General features: G+C 46.1%; 1 protein-coding gene across 2 annotated transcripts in view; it reads left to right on the forward strand.

Moving 5' to 3' along the window:
- Positions 1-22,922, forward strand: part of ALDH5F1 (aldehyde dehydrogenase 5F1) — a 196,605-nt gene that overhangs the window by 63,541 nt on the left and 110,142 nt on the right. For both annotated transcript variants that reach the window (XM_086796883.1, XM_086796885.1), the window contains exons 10-11: positions 2,687-2,764; positions 2,866-2,943. In XM_086796883.1, coding sequence (XP_086653009.1) covers positions 2,687-2,764; positions 2,866-2,943 — 156 coding nt within the window. The remainder of the gene's footprint in view (positions 1-2,686; positions 2,765-2,865; positions 2,944-22,922) is intronic.

The following is a 22,922-nucleotide window of genomic DNA, read 5'->3' on the forward strand; positions in this document are numbered from 1 at the left end:
AAAGATGGTTAGGTTTTTACCGAGCCGGAAGACCATTACAGCTACGCAATTAGCAAGGCAGTTTATCGAGCAATTGTTTAGACTGTATGGGTTACCGCAGGACATAGTCAGTGATAGGGACTTTAAGTTTATGAGTGATTTTTGGAAAATTATTTTTGAGAAGTTGGAAATAACTTTGAATTTGAGTTCCTCAAATCGTTCACCCAGAGAGTTCTCTGAAGGAACGATGGTGTATTTGCGAGTTCCGAAAGATTCCGAGACTTTGTGGACAGGTCGATCTCCGAAATTATCCCCTAGATATTGTGGACCATTTCGTATTACACGACCGATTGGTTTAGTTGCATATGAATTGGATACGCCTTCTCATGTGAAAGTTCATCCTATATTTCATGTGAGTAGACTTAAGGAAGTACTGGGTGGAACAGACCAGTTAGTTACTTCTCAAGAAATCATAGATGTCGAGGACATGACATTTGTTCCACACGAACCTGAAAAGATTCTTGGATTTCGTGAAAGAAAATTGCGTAATATGCTTATTACGCAATACAAGATCAAGTGGAAGGATCGTATTGAGAAGGACGCTACATGGGAGACATTGACTACTCTTCAGAGAGATTACCCTGGCTCTTTCGTGAGCTCAGGAGTGAGCTCTTAGAGGAAGGGGAGTATGTCATGTGCACAGTGTGTATCTACCGTGTGCTACACGCACACAAGACTAGCTTCGAGGTTTGGAGAAGATTGGAGCTAGGCAGGCTGATTGACGAGCTGAGTTAGGGATAGACTAACGGGCGGGCACCCAAGTATGGACGGGCAGGCGCCCAAGTGTGGACGTCCGATGACCGGCCAAGAGCCTATAAAAGGGTGGCCAAGGTTAGTCATTAGTCATATAGAGTCTCGTGTGACTTTGTGAGAGCTCTATGGTCAGGAGTCTAGATCTAGTGCAGACGTGCACCTGCTTCATGCAGCCGAGGCTGGCAGCAGTCTCGAGGCCCGCGAGGGCAGCTTCATGGCGGTATGAGACGTCACGAGGTAGAGATTGGTCGGTACGTGCATCTGGTTAGCTCAGCTCGTGGCTCGGTGGGGACAGCCAAGTCTTGTGGGCTTGCCCACGGTTGTCGAGGTTGGGATGTGAGTCAGGCCTGCACCCCCGTCTTGTTTGTTTGGTTTGTTTGCGGGTTTCGAGTCTTGTACCAGGAGCGTTCCACGAGGAGATCCTATGGGGATTTGACAGATTCCTAAGGCTAGGTTTATGACCAATACTCACCACCTGTCACATGCCACATAACCATGTCAGCGGACTGTTTTACACACACCGTTCGCGGGCGGGCATCCCCTTACCCAGAACTACACATTGGTCAAGCAAGCATGAAAACAGCATGGAATTTCAATTGCAAGGAAGCCTATAAAGATGCTATGCAATGCAGCATTGGTATGGACAATCTCCATTTATGAGACTATACCAAAATAGACGTGCTTGAGGCAAGTACACGATGTACCGGACAATGGAACACCAAACCACCAGGCATTTCTTCCGGGCATGTACTTAGAGACACAAGTCCCAACAAAAAGCGAATTCCACAGTATCACACGAGAGGTATTAATCCCCGGCATATACAACTGCCATAAACGCCAGTCCAGTGTACATACAAGATGAGAAAGCATGGGTGGACCAATTGGGTGGCCAAATGGTGACAGACTCCATGATAGAGCATGTTACCGAGGTCAAAGATTTCAAAGACTACAGGTAACTTGTTACAAATACCTTGAATTCTTTGCCTTCTTCTTACCTTGGGTTTTACACCTCTCTTAATCTCTCTAGGAGGGGTGGTAGTGATCTAGTCTCTTTTGATGAGCTTGTGGGCTTGCTTCTACAAGAGGAGCAAACTAGGCCCAATCTTTCCCATGGTTGTGAATAGGCTTTTGCATTGAAGGAAAAAGGCAAAACAAAGGCAGACACAGGAAATTGGTCACCAAGGGTGATAGTTTTTCCAAGAGTGATGCGGCAAAGAGTGGGCAACAGAGGAGGGCGATATATGGGAGGGCAGGCAGCAGAGGTGGAAAGCGAACAGCAGAGGAGGGGGGAAGAAGGCATGGGATGCAGGCAGGCAGAGTAGGGCATACAGAAGGGGCGAAGCCTAGGGGGGGAGTTGCGCGATCTGTAGCTGTCTTCCCGCCCATGACGTTTTGGCTTTCTTATGTATTTGACTCACAGTAGGGGTATAAAGTAGTCATCTGAAATGTAAAGTATGTATAGCTACTGGAGATGGTTTATATATTCACAAAACAATTGTTTAAAGTACCCTGCATGCATAGCTGATATGATGATTTCCTTAGCAATGAGACCTGTGGGATATAAAGGAGTTCTTTTTACTTTCACAATTTTTGTCATTTTGCCATCCGTGTGAAAGGCGGCCATGAACAGAGCAAAAACTGAGCTTGTTCTTTTTCGAACTGCTAATAGCTTTGTAACCTGAAGGCATTGAAGATCTGTTGATGTATTATTGAGTTGCGAGGCTGGTGTCTGGCTGCGGTCTGTGTGTTAAGAGGGGCTGTGTGCTGCTAATGGAAGAATGAGAAAAAGTGGGGTTTAGGGGCTATTTATAGCCAGAATAGCCAGCAAAAATAAAATCAAATCTTTGCACTAGGTAGTATTTGCTATGGATGTGATGTCTTTTACTGGGTGCAGGTGCGAAAAATCACCTTTACTGGATCAACAGCTGTAGGAAAGAAACTCATGGCTGGTGCTGCAGGGACAGTTAAAAAGGTATGTAAGATTACTTGGGTGAACTGTATTTTCTGCTCTCATTAATCAAGTTGTCAATAACCTTTGGATAACCCTTTTGCATTTGTACTGTTTGTAAGCAGGTGTCTTTAGAACTGGGTGGAAATGCACCTTGTATAATTTTTGATGATGCAGACATTGACGTGGCAGTAAAAGGCACGGTAAGCAAGTGTGCAATCCCTTTTATTATCCTGACAGTGTGTCGTCTAATTTCCTTCCATGTTTGTGTGTGCTACATTGTTTACTTCCTACTTTGTTTGAAAGGATTTTGGCCCCCCAAAGACATCAGCATTATAACCTCTTCTTACCATTTGAAGATCAACCTATCATTCACAAACAACATTGACCTTTGTGGTGTGCTCAAGGATGCACTTATGGCCTGATGTTGGTAGAGTGGCTTGGCTACATAAATTTTCCTTTTGCGATTTCTGTTGAGGCTGAATGAGACAGAAGCAACTTCGGCTAGGCGGGATGATATCCCTTTCCTTGTCACCCATATCCCATGTGAGTGTGTACATGCTTCTAGATTCCTTGAGTGTGAGTGTTAGGACACAAAGACCCCAACACAAGTTTTCTGCAGTAGCTAGAAAGTTTTACAGAGAAATACTATGAAAATTCAGGGTGGCTAGTTAGGGATTTTCCATCGGTGAGCTATAAAAGTGCTTCCATTGAAGACAGTGAATCCACCAAACACATGCTGATGTTAAAATGTGAATGCTACTCTAGTGGAACATTGGCATTTGCATGTGTGCTTGTATCCAACAAGTTCTGCTCACACAAAGACAATGAGTCTGCTGATGACAAGCTGCTTACCTTTGGCAAACAACCATAAGGTCCTTATAATCCTCTTAGTGAAGCAAAGGTCTTTTTCATGCAACGATTATATGAAAAGATGAATCAACAAAAAACTCAAGATGTTTGCATAAAGGATGCTTGCTGGATCATCAGAACACTCGGTTTTTACTCCTATTACAATCTACAACCAAGCCAAGCAATCAACTGAAATTTGGGAGGTTGTGAGTTAAGACAAGGATTTATGACACAGACCGCAAAGTGTTAGCCAATCATATTCTCTTTGCTCCCATGAAGCCAAGGTCAAGGGTGACAACCTGTATTAAAGAGAGAACTGGCAATGCAAGGGTGTAAAGCATAGTCATAGGGGACGTGGGGGACGGACCCCTGGGACGGGGGAACGCCGTCCCATAACGCGCGGGAATGGAACCGGACAGGGGACGGCCAGGGGACGAGGCTGCAACAAGGGGACGACGATTCCGGGACGGCGGGACGGCAGTTCGTGTGGGACGGAGCTGGACGGGACGGTCAGCGGACCGTTGCGTTGTGTGCCGTTGCGCCCTGTAGCCGTTGGGCGCCTAGCCGTTGAGCAGCCCTCCCCACTTGGCCCATGGCTATAAGAAGAGCCCCCATTGGCAAGGCTCAAGCAAGGCTCAAGCAACTTGCAAGGCTCCTGGCTCAAGCTCAAGCCTCAACGCTCCTCAACTTTCAAGGCTCAAGTGGAAAGCTCATTGGCAATTTGGCTCAACACTCCTCAACTTTCAAGGCTCAAGACTCAAGTGGGCATTGTGCAACCCGGCAAGGCTCTAGCTCTCCTCAACCCTCAACTTTCAAGGCTCAAGTGGCATTGGTACCTTGGGTAAGTTGTAATTTCAAGTTCACTTGCTGTCTTGTTGCTCTCGTACACTCACCTCTCGCTCTAAGCTCTCCATTGGCAAGCCTCTCCTACATCTCTCTCCTACTCTTGCTTCTCACCTCCATTGCTCAAGACTCAAGCGACAAGCCTCTCCTACATCTCTCTCCTACACTCACGGTCTCGACTCTCACCTCCTCTTGCTTTAGCCTCTCCTACATCTCTCTCCTACTCTCACCTCCATTGCTCAAGGCTCAAGCCTCTCCTACATCTCTCCTACTTTCACGGTCTCACCTCCTCTTGCTTTAGCCTCCCCTACATCTCTCTCCTACACTCACCTCCATTGCTCAAGCCTCCTTGGCACTTGCCTCCATGGCATCTTCATCGCGACCATCCCCTGCACCTTGTTCCGGCGGCCCCACTACGAATAGAGGAAGGAGGACCGAAGGTTGGTCTTGGTGGTAAGAGGTCAACTCCGATCATCCCGGAAGTGGAGGAGGCTCTCGCCCATGGTCCTGCAAGCTATGTCCATATAGGCGAACGGGTGGGGCGGATAAAGTGAGAGCTCACCTCTTGCATGAGCCTGGTCATGAGGTCCGATTTTGTGATCAGGTCACAGCGGAGACGAGGAGGAGGCTTCTTGAACGTGTTGCCGCACATGAGGCCTTGCTTTCAAGGAGGAGAGTGCCGCATGTGGCCGTGGATCCCGCAACACTAGTGAGGCCATCCCAAGGTTCGGCATCCACATCGGCATCCCCATGTGCATCCACTTCATCGGCACCTGTGGGCGCATCACCCGCCCCACAAGAACGGGCCCCGACACCATCCTTCTCCATGCCGACAGCATCCACACACTCACGCCGGCAAAGTACTCTTGAGGAGTTGGGACCCAAGAAGAAGGAAGAGGTGGATACGGCCATAGCCCGCTTCTTCTTTCATGACCACATTGCTTTCCATGCTGCTAGGTAATCAAGAAATAGATGTCTAGCTTAAGATCTATCATTTTACAATGTTCCTCTTACAAGTTACTTGAACTTTGAACTTTGAAGTTGATAGGTTATTCAATTATTCATTTTTTGTGGATAGATCGGACTACTTCAAGGTCATGGTGAAGAAGAGAGGGGAGTATGGTCCAAACTATACGCCCCCATCATCGGAGTCCTTGCGCACCACATTGCTAGAGAAGGAGAAGAGGCTTGTGGAGCAAGCAACAGAAAACACGAAGCGACAATGGGCAAGGAATGGAGTGTCCTTGATAGCCGATGGATGGAGTGATACGTGGAAGAGGTCCATCCATGGCCTTGTCACATATTCCCGCGGTGAGATGTACTTCATCACCTCACATGATGCTTCTGGGACCGGGAAGAGTGCTGATGTGCTAGCAGCAGAGTGGGCTAGTGGCATAGAGATCATTGGCCTAGACCTAGTTGTGGGCTTTGTTGCTGATGGGGAGGCTTCAAACAGGGCAGCCGGAGCGATCATTGAGAGCATGTACCCCAACATCACTGTGTCATTTTGAATGGCACATTTCTTAAATAATCTCTTGAAGGATATTGGGGACTTGCCATGGATCCGGCCTATCATCCAAGTGGGTAACCAAATAGTGACATTTGTCACAAACCATTTGTTCCTCCGCCATGAATTCTCCGAAAAATCTAGGCGTCGGCTCCTCAAATACTCAGATACGGGGTTTGCCTACAACTTCTTGATGCTCCACCGATTGAAAGAGTGTAGTGGTGCATTGAGACAGTTGTTCATTAGTGACGAGTTCACTTCTTCAGCATTGGCTTTCACTGAGACAGGAGCTCTATGCAAGGGAAAAGTAGAGAGCCCTGATTTTTGGGAAAAAGTGAAGTGCATTGATGCTATGGTTCAACCTGTTGTCCACTTGATGAGGCTTGTGGATGGTATGAAGCCATGCATCGGCAAGGTATATGAGGCTATGGACAGCATGATAGAGAAGCTAAGGGATTTGGAGCCAGATGAGGACAGGTACGAGGAGATCCGTGCCCTGTGTGTGTGTAGGTGGAACTCCTACTCCTCTCCTTTACATGCAGCAGCCTATGTGGTGGACCTTGAGTTTTAGGGTAAAGGGCAAGAAAGTGACGCAGAGGTAAGCAAGCTATGGAGACTTTTCTTGACTCGACTTGTGCCTGACCCGAATGTTAGGCGGAAGATCCGTGACCAGTTGTCCTGGTATAGGAGCTTTCAGGGATCTTATGGAGACATGGATGCAGAGGATGATCGCTTCAAAGTTGGGGCTGCTTTGTGGTGGGAAGATTTTGGTTCGGATGGACCTGAGCTTCAGCATCTAGTCATCCGCATTCTCAGCGAGGCAGTGAGTTCCTCTTGCCTAGAGCAACTTTGGAGCTCATACAGTCACATTGCATCGAAGAAGAGGAACTGTCTTGGGGTGGAACGTGCAAATGATCTAGTCTTTGTGAGTGCAAACTTGCGAATGCTTTGCAAGAGTGCAACTGCAAAGGCTGATGCATTTACCGAGTGGGAGATGTCTCAAGATGATGAGGAGTTGGAGGAGCAAGTGGAGGACATCTCTATGTAGCCTGCAGGCATTGCAGGGACCCATGATCGTGAGGCCAGTACTTCACATGCCCCTTGAGGCTTTTTGACATATGTACTACTCTAGTGATAGTCTCTTTTTTGTATGCCACTTACGTGGTTAGGGCCTAGGCCTTTGCCCTTGTCTTTTGCTTTAGCCTTTGGCGATTGGGTCGTGGGTGCTTGATCTCCTTTTTTGTAACACCCATTTTTTTGCTAGTATGACTTAATATTGATGCTTTGGAAATGTAAAGTGACTTTCTTTTAGTATTGTTAAGTTTCTTAAATGAGTGCTTACTTAAAATTTGCATATTTTGTACACCATCCCATGCGGTCCCCTGTTCTCCGTCCCGGTTCCCAGGAATCCCTGTCCCCGTCCCCGTTCCCCGTTACGTTTCCCGCTCCCATTCCCCGTCCCATGTTACTATGGTGTAAAGCCTCGATAAGAACACCTAATACACAAGGTTAGAACATATAGAAGGGTGCACGCAAACTCACCTCCCAACTGTAGATTCCATCAGGAATCTGTCCTGAGCCACGGGCTAAGGGTCCACTCTCCAGAGGCCAAGCCAGTTAGCCCTGGCATCCCATACCACCAGAGCCTATCGTAAGGGCCTTCGGCAAGACCGCCGCCATGTCCATGGCAGGAGCCTAGTTGAGGCACAGACCATTAGCCAAGCAATATGACTGAATGAATCTCAATAATCCATAAATCACTTGTATGGTGACTACTGCAGCTAGAAATAACAATCTAGGTATCAATACCTAGTAACCATGGATTATCAATAATAATGAACTATAGCCACCTCTAATCTTCCTGTGTTCTTCCCCTAATATTAGGTCTCCCCAACCTTGAACAAATTAGGACCTAGTCTTGAGGATTAGTGTTAGGTACATAACAAAGGGTTAGTTCCCTGTTCTAGAAATGTTGGCAGAATCTTGAAGTTTAGAACCTGCCCTCCATGATCCATCATTTAACTGATGGTGGACATAGTGCTTGTTGCTTGATACAAAGTACCAAAATGAGACGAGATGAAACTTACATAGCTTGCTTGCTACCTTTGTTAGGGTTAGGGTTGCACACAGAGAAGCAACAAGAAGCTGCAAGGAGATGGTGATTGATGCTCACACAAAAAGGGATTGCTTGGAATGTGTGCAGCTAGAGTCTCAACTCCATAATATCAAAATACAATAAATATGGTGGTGTCCTTTCACACCAGATATCCAAGGGGAGAAACCCAAAAGAACAAAAGTGCCCTTGGTTAGCCCATGTTCACACGTGGGACTACTCATAACATATATGCCAATAAATCTCCCTTGTAGTGGCAATATGAACCTGTACAAGGTCGGTAGCAGATGACTCTCTATAGGAGAGTAAGTCTAAAGCTTTGCGGAAAGCTTCAAACTTCTCTCGAGGCAACGCCTTCGTGAACAGATCTGCAACATTGTATTGTGTAGAGCAGTAAGTTAATGAGATCTCCCCTGCATGAATCCTCTCCTGACATAATGATAATGAATCTCTGTGTGCTTAGTACGTGCATGAAACAATGGGTTTCGTGCCATGGCTATAGCACTCTGACTATCAGTGAGTATGGTGGTGGGTGTTTGCTGACACTCACGAAGATCAACCATCAATCTCCTTAGCCATACACAATCTACTGTGGCTGTAAGGCTGTCTTGTATTCAGCCTCATAAGTAGATGTGGCAACAGTGGGTTGCTTTTTGCTCAGCCATGATATGCATGAATGTCCCGAAAAGAACAATTCCCACTGGTGTCACCCCAACCATCATGGTGGTTATTATTGGCAATGTCCAGAGTCCAGACTCCACAGTGGTACATCATACTACATGCCACATGGGCCATGGCCATGGCCCATGGACATGTACATTCTAAATTTCTAATTTGTAATTTTGTGGTATCATGTATGTCACATGCACAATGGTCATGACTCGTGAGACTCATTCGTATAGTGCCTAGATGATTCAAATTTCATACACATGATGTACCATAGATCATAGATATAGGACTATTATCGATACACAATAAAATTTATAATTTATAATTTAGAGTCATATAATCTAGATCATTAGAAATTTATATGCATATATATACTATTTATGGGTATTAGAGACTATATGGCTTATGACATATGATATTTTAATATAAGTGTAGGTTGATATTATAAAATATATGCAATTTAATAAAGGCATATGCTAAAGTTCACCTTTATTTTAAATATTTCAACCTTTACATTATTGATAAGTTCCTTTTAAAATAAAGGTCAGCCCATTATTTAAACCCGCATTCAACGGGGATTTAACCAAGATTTTTACACTACAAACCGGGTTTTGTGAGCAGCACTGTTGACAGAATCAGAGCCTACATGATAGAACATGCAAGACCTTTGAATATTCTTGTTTTATCACATTTAAAATATTGCTTTTCTAAAAAACAACCATAGAAAATTTAAGAAGGCCGATAGGCACCAAGATAAGAAAGAACATCCTCCTCATCATTAGAGTTAGAGGTTCATAAATACAAGAGCCCCCTCCTACAAACACTTGAGACTTGGGATCATATATGCAAAGAAGACTCAGGAGCCCAAAAATAAAAAACCTTGTACCATAAACATGATTCTCATTTGTCAATTTGCAGAACATTTTTGGACATTTTTCGGTGCTCCTCGACTTGCTATATTGTGTATCTCTATATCTCTATATCTCTATATCTCTATATCTCTATATCTCTTCTCTATATCTCTATATTATCTTAAGGAAGAGTTTGTATCATAGTCACCAGCCCAGTCGGAATCATTGTAAGCATGTAATTGCAAGCTACCCCCCTGGGATATACGAATGCAAGATCCAGGGAGCCCTGAAGATAGTGGAAGATCCGCTTCATTGCTTGCCGATGCTTTGTACCTAGGTTGTGCATAAATGTGCTACAGTGGGAACCCCAAACTGAATATCCGGGCGTGTGTTGCATAAGTATATGAGGCAACGCACTGCTTGGCTGTAAGCACTCATATCAAAAGACTCTCCAGCATCATACATGCTTAATTTTAGCCCTGGCTCCATCGGAGTAGAGATGGGCTTACAATCTTGATACCCAAATTTGTGCAACAGCTTTTGAATGTACTCTAATTGCTATACATAAATCCCATCATTTGTCTACACAAATTGTATGCCCAAATAATAATGCAACAATCCCAAATCTATCATCTCAAATCTTTGATTGCTTGCCAATGCTTTGTACCTGGGCTGTGCATAAATGTGCTACACTGGGAAACCCCAAATTGAATATCTGGGCGTGTGTTGCATAAATATATGAGGCAACCCCTTGAATTTTCAGCAAACACATCTCTGCTGTCCAAATCTTGTGTGTAGAAGAATTAAAGAGCTGGTAGCCTTTAGTGCCCACTACTGTAATCCACAAATATGCACTTAGCTGATTTGTCATCAAGCCTACCTCGCAATTCCTGAAGTACATGTGCATAAGCTATACATCGAAAAACTCTAAAATGTTAAACTTTAGGTTTCTTTTCATGCCAGGCCTTATATGGCGTTATGGTTTTGAATGCTTTCATAGGGCATCTATTGTAGCAAACATTATTGCCTCCATCGAGAATTTGTGAGGGAAGACTTTGCCTTTAGCCATGCATCTAGCCATTTCCATCAAAGACTTATTCTTTCTCTCAGCAACACCATTTTGATGAGGAGAATATGGCATCTTGCATTGATGCTTTATGCTTTTTTCTGCCATAAAAGCTTTGAAAGCAATGGACATGTATTCCCCCCCTTGATCTTTATGGAGGGTCTGCACTTTGCAACGTGTTTGATTTTCAGCTTGTGCCACAAAATGCTGAAAACATGCAAATACATCAGATTTTGCTTTCAAGGGATACACCCAAGCAAATCTGGAGTAGTCATCAATAAAGGTTACAAAGTATAGATGGTGTCCGCATAGGACCATACACATCACTGTGCATAAGTTGTAATTTTCAGACAGTCCTTGTGGATCCATCTTTTGGGAATGCATTTCTGTGCATCTTGCCCAATATGCACCCTTCACACACATGTTTTGGTGGCAGTTCTACATGAGGCATGTCTTGTACCATTTTATGCCTTTGCAATAGCATCAAATTGCCATAATTTACATGCCCAAACCTGGCATGCCACAATTGTGCCTCTTGCATGGAAGGTGTAATAGTGGTAACCACATGAGCATCATGCTGTCTCTTGTCAAACTTGTCAAGATGGTATAACCCTTGGTATAGTGTGCCGGAAGTGACTAATGCGTGCTGCCCTCTATTGCCTGTAAGGGCTGCTATCGAGGTGACGGACAAAGAGGCTAGATATGGCAAACTTGATCGCCCCTACCAGCTCTAGCTCTGATACAAGTGTAATGGACCTAGCTATGATGTGACTAGCTTGCAAGCTTTAGAGCAGAGAGAGAGAGAGAGAGAGAGAGAGAGAGAGAGAGAGAGAGAGAGAGAGAAATGAAATGAAATGAAATGTTATATTAACGTCTTCAAAAGGCCATAATGACCTATGAGACCAAAAGTTACATCATGGTGGATCCCAACCCATTGCATGACTTTCCCCTTGATTGGGCCTTTCTAGAATAATTTACATAAGGCCTCGTTCACACACGTGCTTAAATGTGTGCTTATTGTCATGCCCCCTGATCCACTGCGTGTTTCCTGCTGCATAACTATTCATAACGTCACAATAGTAGCAGGCCTGAAGGGCGATGACTGGTGGCGCATGGCATGTAGCCCATCCTCTCTCCACGCCCGACAAAAACAGCACGTGAGGACAGCTTGTGAGTGGCCGATTCTTCATGGAAGTTCTCTCTCTTCACACCCATGAGGAGACACACATGACAACACACCTCCCACGAGCTCAAGTAGCTTTAGCCCGCCAGCTCTCTCATACACGTAGGCAACAAAAGAAGGTACCCTAACCAATTGCAAGAGGTGGCGTTAAATAGACCCGCAATAGAGACGATAGCCAGAGCCGAAGGCAATTTGTCACAGTCCAGCAACAAAAGGGATTTATGGCAACCCACTATTTTAGCTTCGCGTGTGACCCGAAGAGAGGCTGTTTCCATGCCAGAAAGTCGGCAAAGATAAGAAGCTTCCACCGCAGAGCCGTTTACGTAAACGGCACCCATCGGGTAGTAGAATTTGTGCTTTTGTGTACATTTTCGAACAGTGCTTGTTTTGCTTTGCTTTTTCAATTTACAGGGAGAAAAAATCGTGGAAAAAGATAGCATAGAAAATCCCATAGAGGGAAACATTGACACCATAAATGGCACAAACGACGATCAAATCATGATTGAGACAAACACTTTAGAACAAGAAAATGAATGGGAATGGGAAGAAGAGCGACCTACCCGCCATCAGCATGAGCTCTTAGAAAATCGGATAGACAGTTTAGAAATTCACATTCGTTCTTTCTTTGACGCCATTGATAATATGAAACTTCAGCTAACTAAGTTAATTGAAATGACGGACAAGGGAAAGGAGAATTTTTTTTTCTGAGAAGAAGATCCTTCAATTAGTTTAAGAGAAAACAACCACAAAAGGCTAAGTACAACCATGAAGGGAAAGGAGAAATTGGCTCAAGCTTCGAGACCAATTGAGTAAAACATGCCCTTTACATCGAAAGATGTTGGTACGGTTACTAAAGAAAGAAGTACGCCCTCACAAGAAATAGTCCCAAAACTAACGAGAATAAGGGAAAGTTCTATTCTAAAAGACATGAAACCACCACAATTTAATGGTAAGGAAAAAGACAGAAATAACGATTGTCTATACCTTCTTACAAAAGTGGCAAGACCTTCATAGGCTTAAAAATACTCCACCTGAGTATCAAGTACTTGAGGCTAGTTTATCGCTAGGACCAAAAGCCTTTAAATGGTGGATGAGCCTCAAGGAAACTTGGAGTATTCTAGAGGATGGGGCTCAATTTGAAACCATCTTTCTGAAAGAATTTCTTCCCGAAAATGAACTTGAGAGAAATTGGGAGGATTGGGATAAGGTTGTGGAAAAGGGAAGACCTTTGCTCACCTATATTGTAGATTACCGTGAAATAATTCTCAAACTGCAAGGGATTGATGACTCTCAGAAGACTAGAGGTTTTATAATGGGGTTAGATAAAATTTTTAAAAGAGAAGTAAAACGCAGTGCACCTAAGACTTTAGAGGAGGCGATTAAGTTCGCCCAAATCTATGAGGACCACACATGCTTGAGTGGTACTACTAACCCTATTGAGTTGGACCCTAAAACTAGAGATCCTAGTACCTCTAGACCTTTCTATAAGAATAAAAGAAAACTACCATTTAACAAAGAAAGAAAACAACCTTTCAAGAAGAAATTTGTTAAAGGGCTTAGATTCAGTCAGGAGGACTTCGAAAAGGCTAAAAAAGAAAATTTGTGTTTCAAATGTCTTTCACCCAATCATGCATGGAATTGTCCCAGGAAAAAGAAAAAGGGGGAAGATAATAAGGATAAGGGAAACAAAGAAAAGCAAATCCATGTTGTGCAAACACTTTCAATTATAGGAAATGAAAAGCATAAATCTGTTGAGGTGTTGCATGAGAACATCACACATCAGTGTTGTGTGTCATCTGCCATGTGGAAATCTACTTTTGGTCTGCATGAATTAGTCAAGATAAAGATAAAAGGGCTAGGGTCTTGATAGATGACTGAGCCACTCACAATTTTGTGAATTACGCCCTTGTCAAGAAGCTTAAGCTTCCCCAACTTACTAGTGCTATGTTGTTTCCATGATGCAAGGAGGACAAAAAAATATGGGACACTATGGTATCCAATCTGGAATCCAATCCAATCTCCAAGAGACCTAGCTGGTCCCATGCTCAAGGCGCCCCAGGATATGTGTTGTTGGGCCCATTGGCATGTGGCCACTGGGTAAACGAATCAGGAGGATCCAGATCAAAGGCTGTTGAAGCTGCTCCTCTGAGGCCACTGCAAAAATCTATCTGAGGGCTGGCCTGGGATGATCCCAAGCACGAAGTAGACTGGTTGCAAATCCATCCTCAAAGGCAGGACTAAAACCACGGGCTCGCATCTTTGTGAATATCCATCTAGTACTTTGCGTCCATGGGCCTCCAAGGCTCGGAGTGTGGGCTGAAATCCGGGCCAAGAGGAAATCCTTCCAATGCTCACCACCGGGTAGGAGTCCTTTGACGAACAACTTGCCCAACAGGGCATGGCTCTGTATAGCTGGATCAATGAGGCTGAGCCCCCTCTGCTACATGGTTGAATGATCACTCTCCATGTCACCTTGGTCCTGGCTGTCCTCCCATCACTTCCAGTCCACAAGAAGTTCCGGATCAAATGCTATACCTGGCCAATACAAGTCCGAGAAAAGGCCCAGCACGAGGTGATGTAGCACATGGTGGTAAGTAGTACCTGGTTCGCCACCACCACTCTGGCTGCTAGGGATAGCCTCGCCGAGCTCCATAATAGAAGCTTCTTCCGAATACTCAAAAGAAGCTGAGTGAGCTGCTGCTTGAGAGAGATATCAATGCCAACCTGGCAGCCGAGGTATTGGATTGGAGTGCCCCTCGGGATCCACTGGAAAGCCTCAACTGGTCGCCAAGTCAGGGTGGGTGTTGAGCCTACCCAAAAACCACATGACTTTTGCCAGTTGAATTGTGCTCCTGATGCACGATAGAAAATATCTATTGCCTCCATGAATCTCTGGAGATTCCCAATATCTCCATCAAGGAAGGCTGCTATGTCGTTTGCAAACTCTGAGTCCAGCAACTTCTCCTTCGTGCGGAGGGAAAGCCGCAATCCCTGAAGTCCGGTCGCCTGGGCGGAGAGAAAACTACTCATGGCTCGGCGACAAATAGAAAGAGGTACGGTGCCAGAGGATAGCCCTGTGGAACTGAGCAGGAAAGGGGGAATCTATCGCCTCGGGCTCGCTGAAAGAGAACATGGTTGTGAGATGCTGAATAAAGTCCTGAGATTCCACGAATTCACTCCATGGGGAATCCCATCGGGCTCATAGTGCCCTCCAAAAAGCTCCAATCCACTCTGTCATAAGCTTTGTCAAAGTCTAGGAGTAGCACGATGAGGTCTTGTTGCATCCTGGCCAAAGCTGTCGCCTCCCAAAAGGTGAAGATGTTGTCTAGAATACTCCGATCCTGAACAAAACGAGTCTGAGAGTGTCATGGATCAAGTCTGGGAGGGAAGGCTGAAGTCGCCTGCTGCTGCTGGCCTTGGCCAAAATCTTGCAGGCCGTCCTTAGAAGGGCGATGGGTCTCCACTGTTGGATCTCCAATCTATCATCACCCTCCTTCGGAATCAAATGTATCAAGCCCTCTGTGAGCCTCTATGGCATGGCACCTGTGAGCATAATCTCATTGAAGGCAACACGAAGGCCACCTTCCTTGAGATCCCAATGGCGAAGAAAGAAAGAAACACGAAGCCCATCCGCCCTCGGGCATTTGCCCCTTGGTAATGCCTTCACCGCCTCTGTTAGCTCCTCTGCAGTGAAAAGGGTCAATAAGAAAGATTGAAGGGAGGAGGGAACCACCTCTCTCGTGTGCCTCCAGACTCTCTCGCGTGCATCCATCACTTGGGGGGATAATGGGGCACCAGTGAGAAGAGATCGGAAGAAATTCGTGGCGATGGCTCTCACCTGCGGGGGGTTAGAAACAATAGCTCCATCTTGGCCATGTAGCCTACAAATACCGTCTCTCCTCTTGTGTGGGCCAGCTATCTCAAAGAAGTCTCCAGTAACTCTGTCACCCGCCTAAGTCCAGAATGAAGCCCTGGCATGGTATCTATACTCCACCCTCCTCTCCTCAATGGACCTAATCTCCGTGTGGGCGGCATCAATTTGACTCTCAATCCACGGGCTGTTTGGGGAGCTCTCCTGAAGACATTGTAAAGAGGCTAGGCCCCTCCTCAGACTCCTCTCCTGCTCCCAAAACCCCTCCTCAGACTCCTCTCCTGCTCCCGAAACCCCTCCAACCTACTCTGGGCTGCGTCCTGTAAGAAAATATTGACCTCCCCAAGGCCATCATCCAAAGTGCATGCTGCAGATCCTGAGGAAAAGTCCAGACCCGCCCATATCAGCTCAATCTGGCTACAAATCTTGGGGTCTTACCAGAATACCAACCATGCCTCCACGGCTGCAAGCCCACTCGTCAACATAAAACCTCCTCCAAGTCTGTCCTTTGTTGCCTCTGTCGTGTTGAAGTAACCATCCATGCACCAAAAATCAGCCTGTGGCAGGACCTGTCGGACAGTGCTCCAAAAGATAGCTCTACCTGTAGCCGCATTCGGGGCCTAAATGTTGAGGAAGCCTACCCTCTCCAATCAGAATGATAACCCACTAAGCACGTCCTGGTACTATGACTCCTAATCTTGTCACAGACGACAGAAGCTGCTCACTGATAAAAAGACACTGTCCTCCCTGCGTCCTTAAAGGGCTGAAGGATGGAGACCAAAAAGTGTGACTCCTACCTAGGAGAATCTTCCCGCAGTCGCGGGTACGGCCCTCAGTAAGATGGTGCTCCTGGAGGAAAAGAATGTCGATAGATCCCCCCACCATAGCTTGATGCAGCTCTCCTCTAAGAACGCCTCGTCTCTGAAAGCACCGAGGCCCCCCTTAGCCCCGAATGTTCCATGAGACAATCCTCATATCAATCTCTGTGTGAGGCAGAACTACCTGGAACTGCCCTCCACTCCAAGAGCCTTGGGCACGGACTTAGATGGGGAATAGTCACAATCTGTCTTGGTGCGGAGTCGCACCAAGTGGGCGTGGATGCTGCCCTCCATGTATTGCCTCTCTGCCCGAGCGCGAGAGTATGCATACTTCGTGCTCCATCGATCACAATGGAGGTATCTGTAAGAAGGGGAGAGAGGTGCTGTGAGAGGTATGCATGAACACAAAAAGCAACACCTCCAGGCTAGAGGTCACCATCTCCCCTCCTTGGCCTCTGTGGGTTGATCCACCAAGCTCCATCCTAGCGAAAGGCCATAGGTGAGTAAGAACGTCGGTGATCCGGAGACCCTATAGATGATGCGAAAGCTCAATTGCCTGATCCTGAATGGTAGCGGCCATCGACTCTGGATCCCACTTTGTCTCAGGGGCTGCGCTCAAGGGGAAAGAGAAGATCATCACGCTATTCTTTGGCGTAGAGGGTTTGGAGTAGTGGAAGACCACACATACCCGAATAGGGGCTACGGTCTCCTCGAACTTGTCTGTTCCTTCCGTTGGAAGACACTGGAAGAAACTATGATCCACAGGCTGCCCCAAGATCCTGGGGGGCGGCCCGCCTGGAGACTTAGGTAGGAGAGCCCTCACTGGTGAGGATGAATCAGGTGGCGAACGGTACTCGCTGGTTGTCTTCTCTCTGTATGAGGGGCTGTAGGGGGTCGACGGGAATGCTCTGGAGGCGGAGGAAAGGGGTGGGGATGGTAGGCACGGAGGAAGAGGAAGGGGCAAGTGGAGCGACTGCGGGTACAGCCTGAGGCGAGGGTGGGGGAGGAGGCGAGGGGGAGAGGCTGGAGAGGGATGCTTCTTAGAGGTATCCATCGGAGAGGAAGGTTGATGGGGAAGGCTTGATGAAGTGAGGGTGGGGTCAACCTGCCCCACTGGGCATTGAGGGCCAGAGTAGAAGTCGTGTGACGAGGAATCAGCCCCCACCTTGGGGGGGGGCGAGGGGACCCTCTCCGTGACTGGAGGGCGCCCGCCGTCTGCAGGTGGGTGCTTTGATAAGTGCTCGAAACGGTTCTTTGACAGAACCGAATTCTCCTGCATGTTGCTAGCCTGGCGCGCACGGCGGCGACGTTCAGCTGTGGTGCTCGGTCGATGACCGGGGCGAGGGCCAACCGTCCGCCACTCTTTGGCTGATGGGTCATCCATGGTTGAAACCTGGTGCTCCGTGGCCTAGGAACCTGCTCCTCCCTCGGCCCCCTGATGAAAATTTGAGTGAGAAGTAGGAGGGGAAACCACTGGGGAAGGTTGCCATGTCCGACGTTGAGGGCAAACTTTGGCCAGATGACCCATCTGTCTACAAATAAAGCATTGGCCTGGAAGGCCGGAATACTCCACTCGTTGCATAATGGGGTCGCCCCGAAGATTGGGAATAGATATCATGTGAGGCACAGAATCCCGCGAGGCAACACAGATGCGGAGAGATGGAATCCCGGTTGCTCGAGCGAGGGCCGAGGGAACCGGGGGGGGGGGGGGGGGGGGGGGGGGGCGGGCTTCCATCACTCTCCCGATGGCATCACCAATCACCGAGAGAAGAGGAAGTTATTCCTTCTTGAGGCCTGGAAAGCAGACTGTCACGGGAAAGCCTAAAACGCGTGCTAATGGGTTGGATGCCGGGTCCAAGCCGTGTTGCCATCGTGCAAAGAAGGCCTGGGCGATACGGAGTGCAACGGGGCTCAACTGCATGACAAGATCAGATGCCGTTGGTGAGTTGAACTCAACCTGGTAGTAGTAGCCGCGTCCCAAAGGATGAATATCTACGATCTTTGCTGGCGCGCCTAGTAGGCTAGCCTGAAGAAGATCTGTGAGTTGGCCACGCATGGGGCGGCTACCCACAAGCTTGCATACTAGAGTGGAGGCCTCTAGGGATGCGACAGTCATAGCGAGAAGCTGCAGGTTTGCTTAGGAAAACGAAAGGTAGGTAACGGCGGCCTCGGTCGGGGGAGACGGAGCGGCTACCATGGACTCCTCCTGGGGGCGAAGACCAAAAGAGGCCGAAACTTGTTGAGAAAATGAAGAGATGCCCACAACCTAAGGGCGCTGCCGGAGGAACAAGGATGGGCTAGAGATGGTGGCGAAGAAAGGAAAAGATGTATATATGGTTTGGTGTGAGTCTCTTGTAAATAAGTAGTCTCTTTTTGAAGTGCAAAAAAAAGACTTCTTTTTGTGTGTGAGTGGTGATGATAAAAGTACACATGAATTAAGTGAATTGCTTGCTGAGTTTAAAGATGTTTTTGCTGTTGATTTACCTAGTGGTTTATCACCTCTGAGAGGTGAAATTGATCATGCAATTGAAATGGTTAAAGATGCTAGACCTGTTTGTAAACCACCTTATAGATTAAGTGAAGCAAAGTACATAGAGGTAGAAAGGCAATTGAAAGACTATATAGATAAAGGTTTTATTAAACCTAGCAATTCACCATGGGCTTTGCTAATTTTATTGGTGAAAAAAAAAGACGGTTCTATGCGACTTTGTGTTGATTATAGAGCACTAAATAATCTCACGGTAAAGAACAAGTTCCTTATGCCAAGAATGGAAGATCTTTTTGATCAACTTCAAGGGGCTTGTTACTTTACAAAGATTGATTTGAGATCTGGCTATCATCAAGTAAGAATTAAGATTGATTTGAGATCTGGCTATCATCAAGTAAGAATTAAGATTGAGGATATTTCAAAAACAACCTTTAGAACTAGGTATGGGCACTATGAATTTTTGGTAATGCTCTTTGGACTTAACAATTCTACGGCCACATTCATGAAACTCATGAATAGTGTTTTATGGCCCTATCTAGGAAAGTTTGTAGTTGTATTTCTCTATGATATCCTCATCTATAGTAAAACTAACGAAGAACATTTGGAACATTTGAGAAAGGTGTTTCAATTGTTACGAGAGCATTTGCTTTATCCAAGTGTGGATCCAAAAAAGGTTAAGGCTATTTTGGAGTGGCCTGAACCTAGGAATTTAGAAGAGCTTCAGATCTTCTTAGGGTTGTCTGGATTCTATCGTAAATTTATTTGTGACTATGCCAAGATAGCAGTTCCCATGATTGATCAGCTTGAAGGAAAAGGGAAAACATTTGAATGGGGAACTAAACATAGGCAAAGCATGGAAAAGCTAAAAGTAGCAATAGCTACGGCTCCAATTTTATATACTGTGGATCCCAACAAACCCTTTGTGGTTGAGACTGATGCTAGTAATTTTGCTATAGGTGCAGTTTTAACTCAAGAAGGTCGACTAGTAGCATTTGAAAGTAAGAAATTAGATTGTCCTTAGCAAAATTACTGAGTCTATGAGAGGGAGTTGTATGCTATAGTTCATGCTTTGAAGAAATGGAGGCACTATTTGTATGGCGCCAAATTTATGATAGTGTTTGATCGAGAGAGCACTAATTGGCTTTCTAAACAAATAGATTTGAAGGGTCGTAAGGCCAGATGGGCCGAGCTCTTACAAGAGTTTGACTATGAATTAAGATATCGTAAAGGAAGATACAATGTAGTAGTAGATTCCCTCCAATGATAAATGAGTTGAGTTTTACTCAATTCACTAGTGATGTACTTGAGTCAATAAGAGAGAAATGTCAGGTTTATCCTGCATTTTCCAAGATATGGGGAACCATTGAAAAAGGGGATCCTAATTATGAGGTTTCTAATGAGGAAGCATCGACGCGTGCTCAAGAAGGATTCAAGTGGAAGAATTTTGCCATAGATGATCACTATTTACTCTACAAGGGTAGAGTGTGTGTTCCAAAGGACCAAGAAATGAGGCACCAGATACTGTGTGAGTGTCATGATAGTCCTAGTGCGGGACACCCAGGAGTTAACAAGACCTATGGCCTTGTTAAAAGACAGTTTTATTGGTTAGGGATGTATAAGGACGTCCTTGACTATGTAGTCAAATGTAGTAAATGCCATATCAATAAAGCTGAGAGACTAAAGTTGGGAGGACTTCTCCACCCATTAGACATTCCTTTAGGGAAATGGGAGAGTATCTCCATGGATTTTATTGTAGGATTACCTAAAACACAGAGAGGGCACTACTCTATCTGGGTAATTGTAGATAGGTTAACCGAAATGGCTAGGTTTATTCCAATTAAATTTGATGTAAAAACTCTTGAATTGGCTAGATTGTTTGTTGAGAACCTATACCGATTTTATGGTCTACCAGCAGACTTCGTATCGGATCGGGATAGGAAATTCAATAGTCATTTTTGGAGAGCTGTGTTTACAAGATTAGATACTAAACTTAGCATGAGCATTGCTGAGCATCCGCAGACAGATGGGCAAACTGAGAGGGTTAACCAATTCTTAGAAGACATGCTAAGAGCATATGTTACTAAACGACAAACTAATTGGGAAGAGTATTTACCTATTAGTTTGCATATAACAGTGCCAAACACTCTTCCACGGGATATAGTCCTCTCATGTTGATGTATGGGTTTCAGCCTAGAGCTCACCGAGCATTTCTCCCATGCTAGGGACACGCTAGCCCCTTTACTGGTTCACATGTTTAACAGGGCTTTATGTGAAGGCTTCCCCATCAGCTGGTCATCGAATACTATTGTAGCTATCTTGAAAGCAGGTGACCCCATGGACCCCAATAACTACAAGACTATCATGATGGGTCACACCTTGGCCAAGATTTATGGTTCGATTTTGGAGCATGAGCTTAGTAGATGGTCCGAGGAGCAGAGACTCAGAGCACCGGGGCAGGCAGGTTTCAAGAGAGGGCACTCCACACTAGATCATATCTTTACACTACGGGGGATCATCGGAGGGGAGAGCTCACGGGCATCGGATATATTGTTGTGTTGTGGATTTCCGTAAAGCTTTTGATACCGTCCCACGGGCCAAATTGATGAGGAGACTGCAGGATATGGGAGTGCCATTAGAGGTGCTTTGAGGGATCATTACACTCTATGAGTCAGTCAACAGGCAGAGTACGGGCTCTAGGAGGTGACTCAGAGATCATACACTAACACTATTAGGGTGAAGCAGGGTTGCCCCTTGTCTCCTACTCTATTTGGTCTATACATTGACGAGATCTCGGATTACATAGACAGACAGGGAGGACCAGGAGCACATTTGGCAGGAGTCCTGATATCGATCCTCTTGTATTCCGATTAAATTTCTCCTATTTTTGATTCAACAGAGAAGCTGTAGAGGCATTTCGATGCATTACGGGCCTTTTGCGAGGACCAAGACCTCACTGTGAACCTTGGAAAGACGAAGGTCATGATCTTTAACACCTGCTCACAGTTGATTAGTAGATCTGTAGTACAGTTTACATACAGCGGAGAGCTTGTGGAATATGTTACCTCATATGTATACCTTGGGATCACTTTTGCTGGAGCTTAGTTCTCGATGCAGAAGGCGGCTGAAGCTAGATTGATGAGGGGATATGCAACCCTTGGCTCGCTAGAGAGGAAATGCTCACAGATACAGCTTCAGGAGCCGAGGACGAAGCTTTGGCTATTTGATACTCTAGTTACACCTGCACTACTGTATGGTGCCCCCATCTGGGGTCCTAGCTTATACCACAGAAGGAGACAGAGGAGAGAGCCGGCCAAGGTGGATACAGAGGAGGTATATGATGTGTGGATGCCGATGAGAGGCCCCTAGTGGTGATGATCTCATGCATGATTAAGAGTAAACCATCAGTGCCACATGAGATTGTGCGGGCAGAGATGGGGGCTGCATTGATAGTGACAAAGGCTCTATTCTAGACAGTGACATACTGGCATGTGCTATGGGATCTTCCACTCTATAGGTACCCCTGGCTAGCCCCTACTCATGAGCAGAGATGCAGCCACTGCATGGCGCAGGATGAGGGAGCCTCGCCCTCGTACCCCAATTGAGGATCCACACACATGGCACACATATGCAAAGAGCCTCTTCCATATCCCTCAGCAGCCGCCCATACCACAGCCACAGGAATCCCGCCATACCACCTCTACTTTCTTTACCGCCTCGATGGTAGAGAGCTATCCGTCGGTTACAGCATGGGAGATCGGCTGACCACACAGGTATACAAAGTGAGCATCTTATTTATGCAGCTGACACACTGGGACCCTTTGTTGCTCACCTCTTTAATAGGGCACTAGTGGAGGGCCTACGAGCTGAGTGGACTATGCACACCATCGTGCCTCTCCACAAAGTGGGAGACATGCTAGACCC

Source organism: Cibotium barometz, chromosome 64 (genome assembly GCF_041138505.1).
Source record: "Cibotium barometz isolate CiBa-2024 chromosome 64, ASM4113850v1, whole genome shotgun sequence".
NCBI classification, from domain to species: domain Eukaryota; kingdom Viridiplantae; phylum Streptophyta; class Polypodiopsida; order Cyatheales; family Cibotiaceae; genus Cibotium; species Cibotium barometz.